Below are 16398 nucleotides of genomic sequence, written 5' to 3'. Positions count from 1 at the left end.
AAATGATGATGTTCTTAGCAGGCGACTATTGTTAAATGCCAAGTGAACAAAATAAAGTAGCCTACTTTGCAGTAATATGCATGTAACTGTGGACTATGGATACCACAGTACCAAAGTAAAACCAACCATAAAATGAATTACGATAAAATCCAAAAACATCCTTTAAGAACAGCGCAGTCTACTTGGCCAGAATGACCATTGCTTGCATTATCAGAATTATGTTCCCGTGATCGTTTGCTTTAAAAAATCCCTATTGACGACTGGGGACACTAAGGTTGGTTTGGCGCCCCCTATTGTTTATTACATAAACTGCCAACAACCCCGGATAAAATGGCAGCTGTACCAAAGAAACCTAAAAATGTTGCACCTCAGTTTTATATAGGAGACCTTCCAAAATACTCCTTTATACAACAATTCTGCGAAGCGCTGATGCTATCAAACATAAAATGCAGACTATCGCTGGCATTCAGATTGCTGCGGAACCTGTCACAAGTCTTACGGTACACAGTCGGTAGGATTTCGTCGTGGTACCCCGATCACTTCCGGTTGGCATTCGTCGTTACTCGACGCTCTGCTTCTTAATAAATCGTGTTGTAAGTGACGTCGTGAAAATATATATCTACTACCGTTATAGTTGTATGTTAAATTGATAAGAAATGCTTTGAGAATCATCTTTGCAAGGAGAAACATTTTTACCAAATGGGCATTAGTGTCTAACGATGTCATGGAGCCACCGCTATGTTCACTCACAATCGGGTCATTACGATACAAACCTTTATAATACTGGGTTATTAGCTTTTTGTGTAGGTTTCATACTAATTCCAACTTGTCATAAGACACGGAATTGAATGTTCGAAAAGTGGTGGTTTTCCTTGCGCGTAAATGCTTTATGCAGTAAATATTTTAATGTTCCTATCTCTTTTTACAGGGGGACTTGAATTCGTCACCAGCCATGACCCTGTTTCACTTTGGAAATTGCTTTGCTTTGGCGTATTTCCCTTATTTTATCACCTACAAGTGCAGTGGACTGTAAGTGTCATTTTGACTTTGAAACCTATATACAGTTACCTATATACCTATATAGTTATGACGTGACCTTCCTATATTCTAACATTTGTATTGTATTTGTTACTATTGCTGTATCACATTTAAGTTATGTGCTCCTATCGTGATAATAAAAGGCCTAATAATCAGCTTAGTACAACCAGAGCCGTGTTAATCTTCTTTGCACGTTGTATTGTTGCTCATGGTACTATTTAAACATACATTTTTAGGCATTATTTCAACATGTTTCTTCTAATATGTTTTCATGCATTCCTTTCACCGTGTTGTGCATCCTATGATGTGTTTGTTTGTGTCCCCAATTGTTAGTTCCGAGTACAATGCCTTCTGGAGATGTGTCCAGGCTGGCGCCACATACCTGTTTGTCCAGCTCTGCAAAGTGAGTCAGCTTTTTGTCTTGCATTCTTGTAATAGTCTGTTAGTATTAGTCTTGTATGTCAGTTAAAACTGAGTTGAGGATAATACAGAAATAATACTTTTGGCAGGATATCATCACACATGTGCTGATTGTTGTTTTAAGTTACATTTGAGGTTGAAGTGAAATGCAGGTGTACATGCATTATTGTCTTTCCGATTTGTTATACATAATAGAGTGGAATATTATAATATAACAGAAAGAAATACTTTTACAGAGTCACATTTTGGTACATGTATTTCTGTCATAACAGGTGTATACCATTAAAAATGGCTTACATAATAATCCCTTAAAGTGAACATTTGGAAATGCTGCCTTATATCTAATACTCTACCATTGTGTTTGCCAGATGCTGTTCCTTGCTACTTTTTTCCCCACCTGGGAAGGAGGAGCTGGTGTTTATGATTTTGTAGGGGTGAGTGTTGAAGCAGCCGGACTTGAGCAGGAAGCAAAAGAAAAGAAGAATATAATATAACGCAGTATTTTTTTTTAATATGCCATCCTTCACTCTGTAAAGTAGCAGAATTGGTGTTTGCGGCATGCGTTTTCTTGCAGACAATATGCATTGTCTCTCAAACGTTTGCAGCATTTCTCGAAATGCTACTTTGTCTTATTTACAGTACGGCTTGAAATCAAATTATCCACATATTTAAAGGCAAATGTTTCTTTTTATTAGTTAGTAGTATCAATATTGTAGTTTTTTTTAATAGTACATTATGCCTATGCCGCTACATGCTGGTCAGGAGTTGGGCTCCATTGTGGACGTGTTTATGCAGCTTTCAGAATCGGAGTTGATGCTCCACCCACACCTCACCTTTGTTGTCCGCTTGCATTTAATTACCAAAAATGACACAAAAAACACGTCTTTCACTTTTAATGCACAGTCCTACTCTGTAAATATACGTCCTCAATAGTCAGCACAGATTCCTTGTACGTATGAGGTGTTATGAAGCCGAGTTATGGTCACCACGATACCATTAGTAAATAAGCAAGACACCTACCTAACCATTTATCTTTCAATACATCGTCATGGAGCATTAGTAACTGACTTCCACCAATGCTTGTAAAGTTGCCGCTCGGCCATATATAATACGCATAAACATGTCTGTCTTTCTGTCAGGAATTCATGAAAGCAACAGTGGACCTTGCAGACCTGCTGGGCCTCCATCTGGTCATGTCGCGTAACGCTGGTAAAGGAGAGTACAAAATCATGGTGGCCGCCATGGGCTGGGCAACAGCAGAACTCATCATGTCAAGGTACGAGGTTGCCCCTTTTTCCCTGGGCTCGTCTTGACTTGGTGCCACCAAAACAAACACCAATGGCAACCATCTTGCCAGACATCTCATATAACCTCTCTGCTTGTGTTTCTTCAGGTGTCTTCCTCTGTGGGTCGGCGCTAGGGGGATCGAATTTGACTGGAAATACATCCAAATGAGCTTTGACTCCAACATTAGTCTGGTGAGTGTTCATCATCATTTTAGTCACCTTTCCTTCTCATATATGTCATTATTTTATATATCATTACAAATATTGATGTTGGAATGTACTTTTGCAATTATACAATCTGATTGTTGTTTTGAATTTTTAAATCTTCCTCCTCTGCGTGTGTGTGTACAGGTCCATTATATCGCCATGGCAGCAGTAGTGTGGATGTTCACACGCTACGACCTTCCTAAGAGCTTCAGGCTTCCTGTTACTGTGCTGCTGGCACTTTGTGTCTACAAGTCCTTCCTAATGGAGTAAGTACACGCTTGTGCACCAGTGGCATGCGGTGAGGTCATAGCTTTGAGGAGTCAGATTTACACCCAAAATCCCTTCTGGCGAACATTAATGACATGGTTTCAGAAAGCATTTCTGAAAACATTAGAATGGCGACATGCTGGTGCTACACCTCTGATTTCTGCTCTGTAATTGATAGAGAAATGTACAGTACCTATTCAGAAATTTGTAAAATGGATTGGAATACTACAGAAAATACATTTTATAACACATCAAATCAACTTTATTTGTATAGCACTTTTCCTGCAAAGACACGCAACACAAAGTGCTTTAAAGAATGAAAACAATTACCACAATTAAAAGGAAAAAACAAAGAAACAAAAGAAAGCCCCTCCTTCCCACCCTCCATACTAGACCCACACACATACACACACAATCACACACACAATCACGCAATCACACACAGTAGGGAGACATGGCATGGCACTGAGGAACAAGGAAACGCCACCATATATCAGTGGACAAATATTTCTTTAATGTTATACTTATGGCTCTGCCTCACCTAAACGTATCGTATCTAAAAATAGAAAATTGCTTCCTGTGCAACCTCTAGTTTGAACTGCATTCATATTAATACGTTGTTTAATTCCGCTTTGTCCGCAGGTTGTTCATCCATGCCTTCCTGTTGGGCAGCTGGACTGTGTTGTTGGTGAAAGCCGTGCTCACTGGTGCCATTTCTCTTTGCTCACTTTTTCTCTTTGTCACCCTGGTGCACAGTAACTAGATCCATTTCAAGCACCCTTTGCCGTATTAGTGTTTGTATAAACTGGTCTTAAGTCCGAGCCAACGGCTGTGGCTCATGTCGGACTGAAAAGGGAAATTATTCTCTTGTGGTGGATGGAAGTGACATCCGAAGGCATCCGGGATTGTCTTTTTTTTTTTTTAAACACAATCTTATGTGAAAAGGTGAGTTTTGTATTATGATCACAAAGTAAGTTATGTAACATTTAAAGTAGTATATTTGCATACATTGATGGCTCAATACAAAATTTGACCTGTATGTAATTAAAACACCAACTAGGTTCAGACATCAGTCTTAACCTTTTCTTGATTATTTATTAGACACATCTCCATGAGAAACGCACGCCGTAATTTCTGTGACCAGCAGTGTGTTCAATGTCTCTATACGGGGCAAATATATGGATAAAGGATTAAAAAAATAACATAGAATCGTGAAAAGTAGATGTCAAACAATCTCCCGTATGCTAAAAGGCCACTTTTACACCTCTGTCATGTACTGTAGCTCGATTGTTGAACATTTTCTCAGATGACGTTTGAAAATATGAATAAATATCGACAAATTTACAATTCTTCTTTGTAGATTTTCTTCATGAATTTCTGACACTTTTCCATTGTCCTCATTATTTGTTCATTTAAATCAGTGTTGAAGAACAAATTATTGTATGCTGAGGATGAAGTAGAGCTCTCGGGTTCCACAAACATGACTTGACTTAGTATTTGGTTTAAGTCTTGCCACAAATTCGGATCACATCCGGACTCAGAGAAGGGGGCACAGGCAAACCTAAGACAGGCTGGAGGAATTATGTCTCCAGATAAGTGTAAGAAAATGGAATGGAATAATATATAAATAGTTTTATCCCATCCTTGAAAGAACCATAAAATCTGTCAGAGATTTTTTTTCTTAGTTTTTTGTAAAAAAAAAAAATAATTATTATAATAATAAATATATATAATAATTTTAAAAAATCAATAAAAATATCAAATAATTTAGGAGGGCTTAAGAACATTTTAGGGGTTCTGAAGCCCCCCCTAAAATAGGCCTAATGACGCCACTGGACATTGGTGTACAATAAATGTTGCTATGTATTGTTAAATAATCACATAATCATATTTATTTTCACAACTGATATGAATTTGACCCCCTCGTCTAGAGAAGAAACAGGGTCCCCAAAAACTGTTGAGAAACAGAAACAGTAACAGCAGCTTTGTTTTGTCCTATGATTGATGTTTGAAATCCTCTATAGCCTTAATTGATCAACAATATCTACAATATATTTTGCTCATTTGCATTTTCTACTTAAGAATGCATCACATGTAGTGTAGATCGCCTCACATTAAAAAAACGACCACCCTCCAGATAAGTGTAAGAAAATGGAATAATATATATATAAATAGTTTTATCCCATTCTTGAAATAACCATTCAAATAAATCAAATAGGGCCCCAAATTATTACAACATTTAAACTTATGATGAACGTTTGTAAACCAAAACTACTTCATCATTACAAAGACATTTTGAAAAGTTGTATGCTTCCAAATTTTGCGGGAAGAATTTGGGAAAAGCCATTTTTGTTCATTGCTTTATGTTGACAAAATATCCGTTGTCTGTTGTCTCACCTCAAGAGGCCCACAGAGCTCTCATTCTGCTGAGGCCTCAATAGGCTGTGCTGTTGGCTAATACACACGTCTCTGTGTTGACACACTGTTGGCTTTGTGTACAGGAATAACGGATGCTGAGAAAACACTGAGGGTCCTGACCTTGCACATTCCACCGAGAATTGGACAAGCGTGACTCTTGAGGGGCAGCGTAGAAAATGTGCTGGTGGTGAAAGAGATTATCTTTCATAATTTAACATTATCCTATATCACAACCAAAGTATTCAAAGTTATCCTCACTGTCCACTTAAAAGATGAACAATACCTCATGTATGTATGTATCCTGTCAGACATACGACATAGAAGTACCACATCAGTTGTACCTCATAGTGGTACCGAAAGCCGCAGTGAGGAGTTTATTTATGATTTCTACCTCAAAGCACGCAAAGGCGTGGACTTAGCATGGACTAACTAATACCCGGGCAGCACTCCAGCCAGCATGTCCTGGACCAAATACATAAAGTACCGGTCCCTGCCCCTGCCTCCTGGAGCCCACACTCATGAGAGCTTGGAATATGCCCAGAATTTTTCCGTAGAGGATACGGATGTATTTGCTGTGACGTACCCCAAATCAGGTACTGTTTATTTTAACATGCTTTGACTCGGCTTAACTTAACTGTGAACCATGTGGGGAAGTTAACATGACATTGCATGCTGACGTTTGTAGTGAGAGGACAGATGTTTGCGCTAGTGTGGCTCGTACGCATGGAATCGGTAATCTTACATTTATTTACTCTACAAATGCGTTAGTCTTGATTTCAATGCATTTTAGTTTGTGACGTGCATAAAGACATATATGCTACATTTCTGCAAATATTTCAAAACAAAACTCAGTCCACTGGTTTGAATATGGTTGTTATTTTTAAAAGTATTAATATACTTTCACCCCGCCTCTCGCCCGAAGACAGCTGGGATAGGCTCCAGCACCCCCGCGACCCTCGTGAGGAAAAGCGGTAGAAAATGAATGAATAATATACTTTTAAAGAATCACACTATCTACAGTATTTGTTGTTACTATTCCAACTTTTTAAAACGACAAAATAACTTCTAATGCCGTGGTTCATCAGCTTGGAAGTGAAGATCAAGAGCAAAGTAATCGCTTTTGCCCAACTTTGAACCTGGTGTGACATTAGCAGGGGCGTCACTCTAGGTTCTGAGGACTTGGGGGCTTAGGCCCCCTGGAGATGCACAGGATATGAATGAATGTAGTAGACATTCCAAAAAATAAAAAAAAAACAAATAAGGAACAAGAACCGGGATATAACTTTCCCACTTTTGGACAGATTTAGTAGAGATACTCAATTGTTTTAGGCCACCATTAAATGTACACAAGTACACACAATCTACACTGCAAAACCGCTGGACAGTGATCAATTATATAATAATCATTATTATATTATTAAATAGCCTATTATTATTACTATCATCATTATTATTCTTTTGATTATTATTATTAGGCTAGTATTAGCCTGCTTTTGCCCTACTATATAAAATTTGTCTGATTTTTTTTGTAAAAAATAAATAAATAAATGAATTTTTTTTGTTTTTTTGTAAAAAAAAAAATAAATGATTTTTTTTAATCAATTAAAAAATTTCAAATTATTTATGGGGGGCTTAAGAACATTTTATAATGGCTGAAGCCTCCCTAAAATAGGCCTAATGACGGCACTGGACATTGGTGTACAATAAATGTTGCTATGTATTGTTAAATAATCACATAATCATATTAATTTTCACAACCGATATGAATTTGACCCCCTCGTCTAGAGAAAAACCAGGGTCCACAAAAACTGTTGAGAAACAGAAACAGTAACAGCAGCTTTGTTTTGTCCTATGATTGATGTTTGAAATCCTATATAGCCTTAATTGATCAACAATATCAAAAATATGTTTTGCTCATTTGCATTTTCTACTTAAGAATACATCACTTTGTAGTGTAGATCGCTTCACATTAAAAAAAGACCAACTTATTGAGTTGGGTGCCTCTTGTGGTTGAATTAGTAACCCTCGTCCTTCACTATTTTGTGCCGGAAGTAGGGAAGTGCTGTGATTACTTCAGGCACCCTCCGAAATTTGCCTTTTCTAAGTGAGTGTCATTTTATGTGTCCTTTTTGGTACATCTGCTCAAGTGGTGACATCCACTCGTACTTTACGGGCTGGGTAGTAAATAAAAAGTATTCAAAGTGTATTTTTGAAAAAAAAAAATTCTCAAATATTCCTATGTACGTGAATGCAACAACAGAGAGCAGACCCGCCTGTCTGTTGGTTGAGGGACTTTGTTGAAGAAGCATGTCTGCGGAAGATCTCTATTTAATGCATCATGGGCTCATGTTGCCGAAAGAGACGCACTCCAAAGAAAGCCTGACGTTTGCACAGGATTTGGCGTTTAAAGACAGCGACGCCATTGCTGTCACTTACCCAAAATCAGGTCAGGTAGTTTGCTTATTGGATCTTCTAACTGCGTGTTACGTAATACTCAACAAGTATCGGGGTGTGCAGTTTTATGTCACACAAAAGGAGAAATCCGTGCTAATTTAGAAGTATTGCCATTATCATAACGTGGAAAATTGTTTATGTGGTATATTATGTGTTATGTGTGTAATTTATGAAGAAATAAGTGCATTTGCAGTATAATGTGTAGAAGTAAAAGTTATTCTAAAAACATGATAAGACTCAATATTCTATATGTTATATAATTATCCATAACGCTCTTCTCTGTAGGTACAATCTGGATGCAAGAGATCCTCCCGCTGGTACTGAATGGCGGGGACCTGACACCCATCCACACCATCCCCAACTGGGACAGGGTTCCCTGGCTGGAGGAGAAGAGATTAAAAGAAGTGGTGGACCAGTTGCCGTCCCCAAGAGGGCTGGTCACACATTTCCCGTTCCAGTTCATGCCACCTTCCTTCGTCACGTCCAACGCCAAGGTTAACTCCAAATTCCCGTTTTTATTGCGTCATCCTGCATTTGGGGCGGCACGGCGGTCGAGTGGTTAGCGCGCAGACCTCACAGCTTGGAGACCAGGGTTCAATTCCACCCTCGGCCATCTCTGTGTGGAGTTTGCATGTTCTCCCCGTGCATGCGTGGGTTTTCTCCGGGTATTCCGGTTTTCCTCCCACATTCCAAAAACATGCTAGGTTAATCGGCGACTCCAAATTGTCCATAGGTATGAATGTGAGTGTGAATGGTTGTTTGTCTTTATGTGCCCTGTGATTGGCTGGCGTCCAGTCCAGGGTGTACCCCGCCTTACGCCCGAAGACAGCTGGGATAGGCTCCAGCACCCCCGCGACCCTCGTGAGGAAAAAGCGGTAGAAAATGAATGAATGAATGAATCCTGCATTTGACTTGATCCCTTTTTTTTAGGTGATCTACGTGATGAGGAACCCAATGGATATCATCGTGTCGTCGTATTACTTCCATCAGATGGCCACTTTCCTTGAGGACCCCGGAACTTTGGATGAGTTTATTGAGAAATTCCTGCAAGGCAGAGGTCAACGTCCCGTTATTATGCCGACATTTTGGAAAAATGTCTACTGAAAACGCCCAACCGTTGTGTGTCTGCAGTGTTGTTCGGCAAATGGACGGACCACGTGAAGAGCTGGAGGAACGCAGACTTAGGAGACAGGATCCTTTTCATCACGTATGAGGAAATGGTTCAGGTAAAATAAAGCATGCATTATTACCGTGCGTATCACGTGTCACGTGTCACGTGTACGCATGACACCATCATCTCTTGCAGGATCTTCGTACGGCCGTATGGAGCATTTCACAATTCCTGGGCAAGAACCTGAGCGAAGAAGTCATTCAGAAGATAGCGGATCATTGTTCCTTCAGGTCCATGCAGGCCAACAACATGTCCAACTTCAGTTTGATCTCCAAGGACTACATGGACACGGACAAGTCTCCGTTCCTTCGGAAAGGTGAGATGGTGATGAACTACAGTGGAAAAGGAGTAGAAGCCGCATAGATAAATGCAATTACGGTACAAATACGGTATATTGATATTATAATATGAATAATAATATGATATAATATATACCGTATTTTCCGGACTATAAGTCACACTTTTTTCATAGGTTAGCTGTTATAATGTGAATTATGAATCATATTATAATATGAATGATAATATGATATAATATATACAATTTTTTCCGGACTATAAGTCTCACTTTTTTATAGGTTGGCTGTTATAATGTGAATTATGAATCATATTATAATATGAATAATAATAATAATATGATATAATATATACCGTATTTTCCGGACCATAAGTCACACTTTTTTTATAGGTGGGCTGTTATAATATGAATTATGAATCATATTATAATATGAATAATAATAATATGATATAATATATACCGTATTTTCCGGACTATAAGTCACACTTTTTTCATAGATGGGCTGTTATAATATGAATTATGAATCATTATAATATGAATACTAATATGATATAATATACACCGCATTTTCCGGACTATAAGTCACACTTTTTTTCATAGGTGGGCTGTTATAATATGAATTATGAATCATATTATAATATGAATAATAATATGATATAATATAAACCGTATTTTCTGAACTATAAGTCACACTTTTTATAGGTTGGCTGTTATAATATGAATTATGAATCATATTATAATATTAATAATAATTTGATATAATATATACTGTATTTTCTGGACTATAAGTCACACTTTTTTCATAGGTTGGCTGTTATAATATGAATTATGAATCATATTATAATATGAATGATAGTATGATATAATATATACCGTATTTTCCGGACTATAAGTCTCACTTTTTTATAGGTTGGCTCTTATAATATGAATTATGAATCATATTATAATATGAATAATAATATGATAGCATATATACCGTATTTTCTGAACTATAAGTCACACTTTTTATAGGTTGGCTGTTATAATATGAATTATGAATCATATTATAATATGAATAATAATATGATATAATATATACTGTATTTTCCGGACTATAAGTCACACTTTTTTCATAGGTTAGCTGTTATAATGTGAATTATGAATCATATTATAATATGAATGATAGTATGATATAATATATACCGTATTTTCCGGACTATAAGTCTCACTTTTTTATAGGTTGGCTGTTATAATATGAATTATGAATCATATTCTAATATGAATAATAATATTATATAATATATACCGTATTTTCCGGACTATAAGTCACATGTTTTAAAGGTTGGCTGTTATAATATGAATTATGAATCATATTATAATATGAATAATAATAATATGATATAATATACACCGTATTTTCCGGACTATAAGTCACACTTTTTTTCATAGGTTGGCTCTTATAATATGAATTATGAATCATATTATAATATGAATAATAATATGATAGCATATATACCGTATTTTCTGAACTATAAGTCACACTTTTTATAGGTTGGCTGTTATAATATGAATTATGAATCATATTATAATATGAATAATAATATGATATAATATATACCGTATTTTCCGGACTATAAGTCACACTTTTTTCATAGGTGGGCTGTTATAATGTGAATTATGAATCATATTATAATATGAATGATAATATGATATAATATATACATTTTTTTCCGGACTATAAGTCTCACTTTTTTATAGGTTGGCTGTTATAATATGAATTATGAATCATATTATAATATGAATAATAATATGATATAATATATACCGTATTTTCCGGACTATAAGTCACATTTTTATAGGTTGGCTGTTATTATATGAATTATGAATCATATTATAATATTAATAATAATTTGATATAATATATACTGTATTTTCTGGACTATAAGTCACACTTTTTTCATAGGTGGGCTGTTATAATATGAATTATGAATCATATTATAATATGAATAATAATATGATATAATATATACCGTTTTTTCCGGACTATAAGTCTCACTTTTTTATAGGTTGGCTGTTATAATATGAATTATGAATCATATTATAATATGAATGATAATATGATATAATATATACCGTTTTTTCCGGACTATAAGTCTCACTTTTTTATAGGTTGGCTGTTATAATATGAATTATGAATCATATTATAATATGAATAATAATATGATATAATATATACTGTATTTTCCAGACTATAAGTCACACTTTTTTTCATAGGTTGGCTGTTATGTTATAATGTGAATTATTATTATTATTATATAATTATTATCTCTATTCTTTTATTATTGTTAGAACTTGCCTTCCAAGAGGACGTAATGTCTGTTTTGGTCAAATGCGACTTATGTATGTTTTTTTCTACCTAATCATGCATTTTTGGCCTTGAGCGACTTATAGTCCAGAAAATATGATAATATTCATTACATATGAATTGCATGACCGCTGTCACTTGTCATTTTCTTTCTTTGTATTTGATATTGTCCGTGTTCTAGGTGTCGCCGGGGACTGGAAAAAACATTTTAGCGCTGATCAAGTGGCCCACTTGTCCTCGGCCATTTCCAAGGAGCTGGAGGGAGAGAAGTTCACGCTGCCGTGGATCCTGGATGGAACAGAAACTGGAGCAAAGACGTAAATATAAGTTGAAATGTCACACAGAGCTGGACATAGTATCGTGGGCCAGAATTGTCACTGGGATCTTGGGCGTGTCTGTGTTCTTTCACCTTTGGGGATTCTTGATTCTTTAGCTGGTGTTCCAGTGTTTTTTAGTTATCTTGTCGTTTATAAAGCCAGACTTTCATACATCCTAATTACTACACCAGCAGTAGTTGATCTTCTAGAAGATGCTGGGACTGATTTTGTACTTCAAATCATTAACTGTACCATTGCTGAATTAAATGTGAAATTAAAATGCTGCCCACTTACCATTATTTTTGTGTGTGAACATATTATAAATATGGCAAACTGTCTAAAACTGCAGCACACTGTCACTCTTTAGAGCAGAGGTAGGGAACCTATGGCTCGGGAGCCAGGTAGGGCTCTTTTGATGACTGTATCTGGCTCTCAAGCGTTTCTTACCACAATAAAAATGTATTTTTGCTAACATTTTAAAGTAAACATCACGGAAATGACTGTTAAAAATAATATTCAAAATCAACAACTTTCTTATGCATTTTAATCCGTCCATCTATTTTCTACTGCAATACGGCCGACCATATCTATCTTTCCTGATGATATTTTCCACGTCAAACACCAAAACTCGATTATTACTGGGTAATGCGGTAGTGTACCTCGGTCATTGAGATGTCAACATGTAAATATAAACTTTCCTCCTTTAGTCAAATAGTCACCTAGCTAAAGCTGCAGAACCAAGCCTTCTGACGAAGATGGCCAAAAGAATGAAATATGTGTACGGAGTATGGTGCAAAACCAAGCAGGAGCAGAAGTTGTATTAATGGCAACAAGTATTAGATTTATTGTTGGACACTGCGCTGCTCACAAAAGTGTGCTGGCCACACCCCATTGGCGTGGGGTAGTGTGTCTGGTCTACGTAATTAGAGCCCATTATATCTAAAACTGTTGGTCTTACATAAAAATGCACACATTTTATTGCATTCAATGTTTAAAAAAATGTATATGGCTCTCACAGATACACATTTTAAAATATCTGGCCTTCATGGCTCTCTTAGCCAAAAAGGTTCCCGACCCCTGCTTTAGAACATAAGAATACAATCATGTTAACTTTGTTACAAAGAACCGTGAAAACATTGCTAACAAAGTCATGAAGTTGATGCAATGTTGTTGGAAAAAAAGCTTCAAATCATCTTAAACTTTGTCACAACTCTTTTGAACTGATAAGACAAGGCAAGCTACAGCTTGGAGACCCTGCCCAGGTCGGGCCTGACAAACTTTGACCGTCTACAGTGGTGGCTTTGCATAACGCTGAATTCTTACCTAGGGTCCACAGAGTAGCGCTTCTGACAGCATATATGTACGTCACATTTATTACCACATCACTTTTGCTGACATCACAAGTCATTCCTCAGCAACGCTTAATCAGGACGCCAGGCCAAAGATGGAGGAAAGAATAAAGAACTAATATTGTTGTGGTAATTTGGATTATATGCAAATGAGGGCTTACAGATTTGTAGCTGATCCAGAATCCCTTTGGGTTTTTTCTCCATTGTGCATGGAACATATATTTTTGCAAATGTACTATTACTTGAGCACTGAAATTAGCTACTATGGTCCATTTCATAAGCACAATCAATAATAACAATAATTCCATCTCCCTGTGGATTCAACAGGTAAATAAGAACGAGGAGAAAGTCACTGTATGGTCATATCACCTCTTACTTTGGTACGTCACAAAAATAAAATTAAATATATATATATATATATATATTTTTTAACTTAAACTATATTAGGAAAGCAGGAAGTGAACAAATGTAACAGTTGCTGTTTGTAAAAGTACCAGATGGAGGGGTAGGATTTAATAAGCTTTGCTTCTTCCTACTCCTTGTGGACATGTGGAACTGTGAACTGATTATGGGATGCACTCAATTGTAATCAATTGTAATCAAATGAAATAAAACCATTACCATTACCATTACCATTACTATTCAGTGTGGATTATGTGGCTGTTGTGTTGTGTAATACGAGAGCGAGTGAAAGAATGGCGTTGCGCAGTCAAGCTCAGACGTGATAAGCCTGACATGTAGCCACATGCTAAATTTCTCCCTTTGGACTCGCAATAACGCTTCGTGTTATTCGACCCCCCGGCAATTGGCTGGCGACCAATCCAGGGTGTAATGGTAATGGTGATGGATTTATTTCATTTCAACATGCATCAGATTACAATTAAGTGCATCCCATAATCAGTTCACAGTTCCACATGTCCAAAAGGATTTTTATTTTTATTTTTATTTTTATTTTTATTTTTATTTTTATTTTTATTTTTATTTTTATTTTTATTTTTATTTTTATTTTTATTTTTATTTTTATTTTTATTTTTATTTTTATTTTTATTTTTATTTTTATTTTTATTTTTATTTTTATTTTTATTTTTATTTATATTTATATTTATATTTATATTTATATTTATATTTATATTTATATTTATATTTATATTTATATTTATATTTATATTTATATTTATATTTATATTTATTCACATACCGAAGAGGATAAGCGGCATAGAAAAAGCATGGATGGTTACTTGACCTTTAATAGTGTTATTGCATAATGAACCAATAGGTGGCAGCAAATGCTTAACTTTTCAACACAGGCATACAAGCACCCTTCACTGCAACTGAAGTAATAGTAGTAGTAGTGTCTTTACCAGTAAACACATTCATAACCACTGTATAAGCAATTAGTCATCTGTTGATACGTATATTCTTGGTGTAAATATTCTTGTTGGCAATGAATCATTGTCATATTTGTTTTCTGGGAAGACATTAATAGCGTGTGGTGAGTTTTTAATATTAATACAGGTTTCTCATGAATAGAATAACAAGAAAATAAGTTATATGTGCGGTCTTACCTTTTTATTTGTATATGAAGTACGGCGGTCGAGTGGTTAGCGTGCAGACCTCACAGCTATAAGACCCGAGTTCAATCCTCCATCCTTTTAGGACAGCAACTCCAGCTTGCGAGCCACATCGGGCCCCGCCAAACGTCTTAATTTAACCAACCAGGCGCTTCCAAATGAAACGGTAGCTGGCAACATGACTTGTAGTGTTATGTGACTTGCATATGCAGGAAATATGATATTAATATCTCTGTAGATTGGTTAATATCCAAGTCAGTTATGTAGATGGGACATATTGTTGGCTATTTAAAGCGGTAGCCATTGCCTTTGCATGGTTATGTTCGGCCATGTTGTATCCCTCTCCAGCAGCTGATAAGCAGCCCGATTTTTGATAGCGAAATGATGTTAGCGTCTGCGCATGTGTGCCTTATCAGTCCCTTGAGTTCTGACACTACATCAATTACATGGTGGCCCTTTTTCCTGTGTGGGTGTGTGTGTGTGTGTGTGTGTGTGTGTGTAGCAGACGCTGCGGTGCCTGCGCACGGACACCCACTGCGCTGCTGCCTCGAGCCCGCTGGTCCTGCCCTGGGCTGCCCACAGGATGCTGGGCTTCTTTGATGGCTCCTCTCATCAACACGCAAACACACACAATAACCCCTCCAAAGCATCCGTCGGCCAGCCAGATCATTTTGAGTCTGTCTGCCCGGTGCCATGCTCACGTTTATCTGATGACGCCGACGCTGCGTTTTATTTGTAATGACTTTGCACAAGTACTGGCTTTAAAAAAAACAGTCAGATTAATTTGAGGTGTGAATGTGAATGATTGAACGAGATCAGCTGTATATAGAAAAATGCCGAAAGTAGCTGGTTTCACGCCGCTATCAAAGACATCCTCATGGGCGATGGCATGGGAAATGGCGTCATTCATCCACATTCTGCCAAACTCATAGTTTGAGCCTCATTGTTGAGCCATTAGCTAAATCGCTGTGTGCGATGTCCTCGTTAGATATCTTCCGGCTGCTGTGGGCCCTCCCCGGGGTCATATACTGTAGATATGCTCCTCTTGCTTTATGTAGGACGCAGAACACTTGCATCGTCCTGTATAGATTTGCATAAGCACATTTTTATGTACTGTTACCTCAAAAGTTTGATGGAAATCATTCATTCATTCATTCATTTTGCACCGCTTATCCTCATGAGGGTCGCGGGGGTGCTGGAGCCTATCCCAATTGTCTTCAGGCGAGAGGAGGGGTTTTTATTGATTTTAAACAAATTTCTC

The 16398-nt window shown here is 36.8% G+C and overlaps 2 protein-coding genes across 3 annotated transcripts; both read left to right on the top strand.

The window, feature by feature from the left end:
• The first annotated feature begins 482 nt into the window (after positions 1-482).
• On the top strand, positions 483-4565 carry tmem147 (transmembrane protein 147). The gene is made up of 8 exons (XM_058053368.1): positions 483-593; positions 929-1029; positions 1372-1441; positions 1827-1892; positions 2598-2734; positions 2852-2936; positions 3096-3217; positions 3861-4565. The coding sequence occupies exons 2-8, from the start codon at positions 953-955 to the stop codon at positions 3979-3981; spliced, it is 678 nt and encodes a 225-aa protein (XP_057909351.1). The 5' UTR covers positions 483-593; positions 929-952; the 3' UTR covers positions 3982-4565.
• Positions 4566-5787: 1222 nt separating this feature from the next.
• On the top strand, positions 5788-12813 carry sult2st3 (sulfotransferase family 2, cytosolic sulfotransferase 3). 2 transcript variants are annotated; one of them, XM_058053374.1, is made up of 6 exons: positions 5788-6229; positions 8376-8584; positions 9021-9147; positions 9222-9316; positions 9397-9577; positions 12082-12813. In XM_058053374.1, the coding sequence occupies exons 1-6, from the start codon at positions 6094-6096 to the stop codon at positions 12219-12221; spliced, it is 888 nt and encodes a 295-aa protein (XP_057909357.1). In that variant the 5' UTR covers positions 5788-6093; the 3' UTR covers positions 12222-12813. The 2 variants fall into 2 exon arrangements, with proteins under 2 accessions (XP_057909357.1, XP_057909356.1); XM_058053373.1 differs by lacking the exon at positions 5788-6229 and adding an exon at positions 7716-8082 and having other exon boundaries at positions 12082-12810.
• The last annotated feature ends 3585 nt before the right edge of the window (positions 12814-16398 follow it).

Source organism: Doryrhamphus excisus, chromosome 17 (genome assembly GCF_030265055.1).
Source record: "Doryrhamphus excisus isolate RoL2022-K1 chromosome 17, RoL_Dexc_1.0, whole genome shotgun sequence".
NCBI lineage: Eukaryota > Metazoa > Chordata > Actinopteri > Syngnathiformes > Syngnathidae > Doryrhamphus > Doryrhamphus excisus.
This window is presented reverse-complemented; position numbering and strand designations above follow the sequence as displayed.

Coding starts and splice junctions, on each gene's coding strand:
- tmem147 (XM_058053368.1), top strand. CDS start 953: ATGACCCTGTTTCACTTTGGAAATTGCTTTGCTTTGGCGTATTTCCCT. Junction 1,893..2,597: donor GTGTTTATGATTTTGTAGGG/GTGAGTGTTGAA, acceptor TCTTTCTGTCAG/GAATTCATGAAAGCAACAGT. Junction 2,937..3,095: donor TTGACTCCAACATTAGTCTG/GTGAGTGTTCAT, acceptor GTGTGTGTACAG/GTCCATTATATCGCCATGGC.
- sult2st3 (XM_058053373.1), top strand. CDS start 7,944: ATGTCTGCGGAAGATCTCTATTTAATGCATCATGGGCTCATGTTGCCG. Junction 8,083..8,375: donor TGTCACTTACCCAAAATCAG/GTCAGGTAGTTT, acceptor TCTTCTCTGTAG/GTACAATCTGGATGCAAGAG. Junction 9,578..12,081: donor GTCTCCGTTCCTTCGGAAAG/GTGAGATGGTGA, acceptor TCCGTGTTCTAG/GTGTCGCCGGGGACTGGAAA.